Genomic DNA, 6842 nt, shown 5'->3' on the forward strand with positions numbered 1-6842 from the left:
TGTAGGCCACTTGCTTTTGAATAGTTTTGTAGCAGACTTTTAAACTCTTGGGGTTTTGGTGCTCGGTTTAGCTTTCTTTGCTTTTGTTTTTTGTTTTTCTAGTGAGATCTAGAGCATAGATGTTGAGATTAAAGGTTATTAAGCTACTAAGCAGGGGAAAGGATAATATAAGGTTATGGATGTTTAATTAACTATAATGACAATGTTTCAAGTATTGAGAAAAAAGACTAGACATTTTTGTTTTTTGTGGCATTTAGAATAGTGCCTGAAACGGAGTACGTACTCCATAGCTGCTCACTGAACGAAAGGTTTTGTTTGTCTCTACAGAAAATGGAAGCAAGCAGGGTTGGTGGGAAAAAAAAAAGTTTCAAATAAAAAATCGAAAGGTATATAGCACTTGTAGTTGAATACAAGTATTCACAACATCATGTACTACTCTTTCTGCTCACATCCCCGGACAGTCTCAAACACCAAAAGTTTTGTTTTGTTCAAAAGACGGAGCCAGCAAGTCTTCTCAGTGTCCACTGAGAATAGCATGGCACCGTCCGAAATGGAAAGCGAAGCCGCCTGCCCTGTCTCCTAATTCATATCCTGCTTCTGTTGTTTCCTACTCACAATCCATTCACTGCATAGCAGCTTCAAAACATAAATCAGGCCATGTCACCTCGTGCTTTAAATAGGCCAGTGGCTTCCTTGCCAATTAGGAGGCACGTCTAAGTTCTTACAGGGCCCCCGGCTTACCTTTGAGATCTCACTTCCGACCACCCTCTCCCCTTGTCCACTCTGGTCCCACCACAACGGTTTTATCATGGATACTTTACTCTGCTGACTCCATCCTACTGCAGGGCCTCTGCACTCGCTGTGCCTTCTGCCTGCAGTGCTTTCCCCATCTCTCAGGCCTCCAGACAGGCCCTTTCTGTCCATCAGCTCTACCAGAGCACCTTGATTTCTTTTCTTTATGGCAGTTATCACCACCCAAAACCACTGTGTCCATTTACTCATTTACTGACGTTCAGAACCTCCAGAGCCCCATAACTGTGTTGGGTGAATGGCTGAACAATGAACAGTGAGTCGTATTTTCAAGCTGGGTGTTATGTCTGGGCTGTGTTGCCTTGTGAGGTGGGTGAAGGGAGGAAGCTTCTGGACAAGGTCAGAGGGCAGCCACAGGTCCTTGGGACCTTGACTTCAAGCCCTGTAACCTTGACTACAACTGCAAAGGCTCAGATCTAAGACAGCGTCTGACTATGGCAGAAGGAATGGGCCAAGTCTCAGGAATCTAGGCCGAATGTCGGACAGGCTGGGGCCAGGTAGGTGTCAGAGAGCTGCAAGACAGGGACAACCGCTGCTTCCAGACAACGAGGAAGTGCCGTTCCTGTCCCCTAGGCAGGGCTGTGTCACAAGGCTTCCATGTGCACTTCCTGTAACCTCCCATTCATCCCCACACAGCAACACAAAGCACTTATTGAGCATCTACTAAGTGCAGGCCCTGCTCTAGGCATAGAGATGCAGGGCTGAACAGGAAAGCCGGTCTGTCCTTCACAGAGCTGACTTTGCAGAGGGGGAGACAAAGGCAAGACAATTTCAGATCTTGACAAGTGAAGACGAGACAGACGATGAGAGTGGCGGGGTGTGTATGGAAGGGGAGGCGATTTAGAGAGGCCTCTGGGAGGGGAGGTGCTGGAGTGCAGGACCCATGCAATCCAGCCTCTGTGAGAGAGGAGCACTCCGAGGCAGGCAACCGCGGGGGAGAAGGGAAAGGCACGGAGGCAGGGGAGCTGGCAGGAGTGGGATCAGGCAAGGCCTGGGGCCACGGTGAGTCTCTGGGACCACACGTGATCCCACTTACCCTTCTTCAACAAAGACTGAGTATAAAATGCCTTGCTGACCATCTCAGAGCTGCTCAAGGTACAAGGGGGGCCTGAAACTGCTCCCCACTCAGAAACAACGTGACTCAGTAATCCTCCTTCACTTCCTGGGCATTTGCCCCCGTGAGACAAGATGTCTATGCACCAAGATGCTAATTTCAAGATCACCTCTACTGGTGTGTGCACGCAGACACACACACACACACACACACACACACACACACACACACTCAGAAGTAAACCCAATTTGCCACAAACAGGATTGAATCACTAACGTTTATGTAGACTCCATATTCACAAACAAGGCACTTTTTGAACTACCAAAAATCCAAAGCAAGGACTTACATATAATGAAACTACATATTCACCTTGTCTTTTAGACCTAATTTCATAGCATTTCTTGAGTGGCGCCAAACATGGAGTCAACCAGCGACGGTCCAGTGAGCCCAGGAAAGAGTTAGGTGTTACACTCACCACTCTGCACAATGATTTCCACCATTGTTCCAATCGTACTATTTGAGGCCAGCGTTTTCTATCACGAATACCATGATGTTTGTTTTTCAGTTGTCTCCTTGTTGTATAAAACAATTAGGGAAAAACATAATGGAAGCCAGACGAATTCCACGAAATATGCCATGCACAAAGGTCAAAGCTCCACTGACCTGGAACTTTTGGTCGGCCAACAACAACACTAGGGCATGGCTGGGAAGGGCAGTCAGTGCCCACCATCCAGTGAACACAGGCCATCTTCAGGGTCTGCAAGGTGACCTGGGTGTCCCGACTGAAAGTGCTGTAAAGCCCAGAGTCACCTAAGCTGAGAAGCACCTACGCGGTATGACCCCGAAAAGCATTGCGTTACCATTTGAAAAGCAATCGGACGACGACGTAGGCATTAAAAATAACGAGGTAGATCGACGGTGCTAAAATGAATGGAATGGAAATATGTGCTTTTCATTGTAAAAGGCCAGAACCTCAACCATCATTCAGTTACTGTTCCTATTTGTGTAAAGCCTTTTAAAAGTATAGTATTGTCTGTGTGTTCTGACAGTAAGGGAGGGATACCCAAGAATCCGTGAGCTGAGGTTGCCCCTGGACTGGGAGTTGAACACTGGGGTTCTTGCCCTGGTACGTACGTCATTACTGGGCGGACTTAGCCTACATGAGCTGAGACGCCATTCAAGGAAGACGGGGGCTGTCCACTATGGCCTATGGACCAAATCCGGATGACCCAATCGGAGGGTTCAGAATGATTTTCTATTTTTAAAGCGTTGTATAAACAAACAAGAATGTGCAACAGAGATCGTAAGCGGCCCTCAACACATAAAACACGATCTGGGTCTTTAGGAGTTTGCTGGCCCCTGGTCTAAGGCTCAGAATATAGTGAGCTGGTTAAGAGCTGGGGCTCTGGGTTCAGTCTGCCTGCGCTACACTCTCTACTCACTAGCGGGTGACCCTGGCAAGTCAAGGAATCCGACTTTCCTTGCCTGTAAAATGGGGTAAGAATAACACCTCTACGTCATGGAGACATGAGGGTGCAATGGAAAATGCAAGTAAGAGTACTGAGCATCGGGCCTGGCAGGTAGATAGCGGCACGTGCCAGCTCTTCTTATAAGTTACATGCATATGTTCATGTTAATTACAAATTGTAAAGGGCTATGGAAATTAGTTAGGCAGAGTAAGTGGCACATAAATAAAAAGAAGTCGGGACCATAAAAACATCTGGGATGTTCAGAAAAAAATCAACGTTCAGAAAAAATCAACAAAGCGTAGTAGATTGTTCTAGATGCAGGACGACAGAGACCTGACAAACAATGCAGCATGTGACCCTGGAATGAATCCTGGATTGAAAACAACAGACAAACACACAAATAACAACAGCCAAACAAAGCTGGAGGGGAGAGTTTTGGAAAATGGGAATGTGGGTTGAATATCAGAATGGCATGATTAATTCAATGGTACCTTTTCTCGGGTGTGATGATGATATTGGAGTTGTGTAGGAGAATGTCCTTGTTTTTAGGAGCCAGGTTGACATATTTAGGGGTGAAGTATCATTACAGCGGCAGTTTGTTTTCAAATAGTTTGACAAGATCAACAACAACCAACTGTGTGCCTGTGACTAAATGTATACAAATAAACACAGACACGTGACAAAGTGCCAGGAATCTGTGAAGCTCGGTAAAGGATACACAGGGGTTGACACAATGATTTGTTTTCCATTTTCCTAATGGCTAAGAAATTTTCAAAGAAAATAGCTGGGTGCAGTCTTCTAGCTAAGACATATGCACACAATCTGTATAGGAGAGGGTGTCCCGGGTTCCTGAGCTATAAATTTCACTAATGGCACCTATAATTACTACGGTAATAATAAATAACACATATTTAATTCACATAAGCAGGCTCCCCATTTAGTCATTGTCTCATTCCTTGTTTTCCTGTTCTACTTAAATTTTTAGAAGGGGTAGCAGATAATCCTTGAGCTTCACTTTCCTTGTCTCTGAGCAGTTTGTTTTTTTTTTTTTTTTTTGGTAGCCATTTCAACTTTCTAAATAGTGACTCCTTTGGATTCACGTCCCGGACTTGAGCTCTGCTCACACACATCAGCACAAAAGTGACCGCGAGAATAGCATGGAGCATACGCACTGTGGACTCAGCACGGGAGGCTGGAGCCCAGGTGCGGCTCTGTCTGGGGAAGAGCACAGCATCCGTCAGGACACTTGGGAGTGCCACTGGGTGACTCCAGCCTCTAGAGAAAGGAGAGCTCAGGGTGGGCTGAGGTCTCGCTTGAGAAGTTTCTTAGAAGGCGAATGGACACAAAGAGATAGGCTGCGTTCTCATTCCCCGAAGCTGGTTTCTGCTAGAAAGTCATTTCCATCCACCTCTGAATCAAACCGGTAAGGGCTTTACAGCACATACATTTGCACACTTCAACTTCCATCCAACCCTCCCTTCTCCAACTTACATCTGACTAGTACCCACCCTTTGATTCCATTAGGAACTCAGAACAAACACAGGTGACTGTCCTTAACTGTACCAGGTTGTTTGGCCCCCCGCCCACTCACACAGCCCCCAGCACTCACCTTGGGCGCCCCGTCCTTGAGGCTCGCTCCCTTCATGTTGGTGTGAAGCAGGTCCTCTGAGCTCCACGGCTGATATCTATGGCTTCAGAGGCGGGTTATGCAATGTCACTGCATGCTTCTGGCTGCTTCTCAGAAACTGAATTCTGTGGAGCTATCTGACGGCATGGGAAATTGTCAAGAAGATTGTCCCAACAGGCAGACTTTCTGGAAAGCAGGATCAGAGTACAACGCAAGGGGTGAAGGCGGGGAGACCAGAAATCCAGGCCACACTCAGTGCATGATGGTCTCACTTCATTTATAAGTAGGGCCTGTCACACATTTGCTGTATGAAACCACAAAAGAAGAAAAAAAAAAACCACTCTTCTGCTTTAATGGGTTCAGTTCCTACTTTGCAAAGCTCAGTGTATGGAATGCACAGCATCTCTGTCTCTCGAACACTGGAACAACTCCCACCAAACAGACCAAGCTGAGGCCACTAGCCTAGATTCCTGATGGCCATCAGTGTTCCATCCTTCCTGTTCCCTAAAACTTGCCCTGCGACAGCCAGGAGAAAACAAGCCAAGGGGACTGCCTTAAAGGACCTCGGCACACCAGACCTTCCCGGCTCAGGGCCACCCTTCTCCCTGCTCTGACCCTCGTAGCCCCCTTCTGGTCTTTGCTCCCAACACTTAATGGTGACCATTTCCTGAGGGCTGACTCTGCACGGGGGGCTAGGCTGAGCCCTTATCAATACAGTTATATTTATCTCTTAATCTCGCCAACCTACTGTCTACTTGAAACCACAGCCCTAGCTCATACAGTGTTCAGTGTTACTTGTTAAGTCTTTTTGCTTTCCCTAAATTCAGACTCAGCATCCAGAGAACCTACAGGGGAGCAGACTCCTTGACAGGCACGTTCGCAGTTTTATTTCATTTAGACAAACTAGTCCCCAGCCTTCCTAGCCAGGCTCACGGTCTGTCTCCAACAAGCTGTCTCACCACTTGCTCCCTTCCTGCGATGACCGCACTTACGGTCCAGTCTGCTGGTTATCCGTATGTAGTTCCTAAAAGTCTGGGCACTGGGTTCTACTGATAGAAAGAGCTGGCTGACTTCTGGCTGAGATGATCTGTATTTTAAATTGTTATCATTGTTGGAAGTTACAATGGGACCAAGTTACTTCTGGGACCAAGTAAGTGACGTGTTCCTGATGGGAACAGATAACAGGGAGGGAACAGGGACCCCGCAGAATGAACACAGACTGAGTATGCAACAAGTTGAAAGTGGAGATCCATAGACAGGAGGGCAGAGGTGGGAGAAGTGGGACGAACTGCTTCATGAGGAGGATAAAGTATGAGAAGCTGGGCAGATCGCTTTAGAGGCAGAGCTGGGACACCATGAATATGCAAAAAAAAAAAAAAAGGATGGAATTAGCAAGTTCCATTTAAGGAAAACAAGCACTGGTATGAAAGAGCAATGAGTCATAAAGGCTGAGGTTATAAATGGCAGCCTGGACTAGCGGAAGTGTTTTCTAGTGTTAGTCGTTACAGATAAGACACATCATTAAAACGGTACTACTGCAATGCAGTGACATCGGACGGCAAAGGGCCCTACAAAGCAGCAGGTGACTTCTGGCTTAAAAGGTCGGTGCGCTTCTTTGCCCCTGCATTCTGGCTCTACCAGATCTTCTGTGCTGGTGGGCATGGAACACGTAGCATCTCAGGGGAGGAAGGTGACGCTGTACTGCCGAGCCGAGGCTGAGGTTTGTTTTCCAGGGCAGGAATCTATAAACCCAGATTCGACACTTCCGTATATGTATCCATGGGGAAAAATTCCAAAATAGGATGTTCAGCCCATCCTTTTTCTTCATTATTTTCTAAAAATCACATATCCCTAATATTTGGGGGGAGAGGTTAATTTGGTC

General features: G+C 46.8%; 1 protein-coding gene across 1 annotated transcript in view; it reads right to left on the bottom strand.

Moving 5' to 3' along the window:
- The window catches only part of CASS4 (Cas scaffold protein family member 4), a 29859-nt gene extending 24641 nt beyond the window's left edge, over positions 1-5218 (bottom strand). Inside the window, exon 1 of the mRNA XM_033094968.1 lies at positions 4943-5218. Coding sequence (XP_032950859.1) covers positions 4943-4978 — 36 coding nt within the window. The 5' untranslated portion in view covers positions 4979-5218. The remainder of the gene's footprint in view (positions 1-4942) is intronic.
- Positions 5219-6842: the final 1624 nt, after the last annotated feature.

The sequence above is a fragment of the Rhinolophus ferrumequinum genome, chromosome 23 (assembly GCF_004115265.2).
Source record: "Rhinolophus ferrumequinum isolate MPI-CBG mRhiFer1 chromosome 23, mRhiFer1_v1.p, whole genome shotgun sequence".
In the NCBI taxonomy this organism is placed as follows: Eukaryota; Metazoa; Chordata; class Mammalia; order Chiroptera; family Rhinolophidae; genus Rhinolophus; species Rhinolophus ferrumequinum.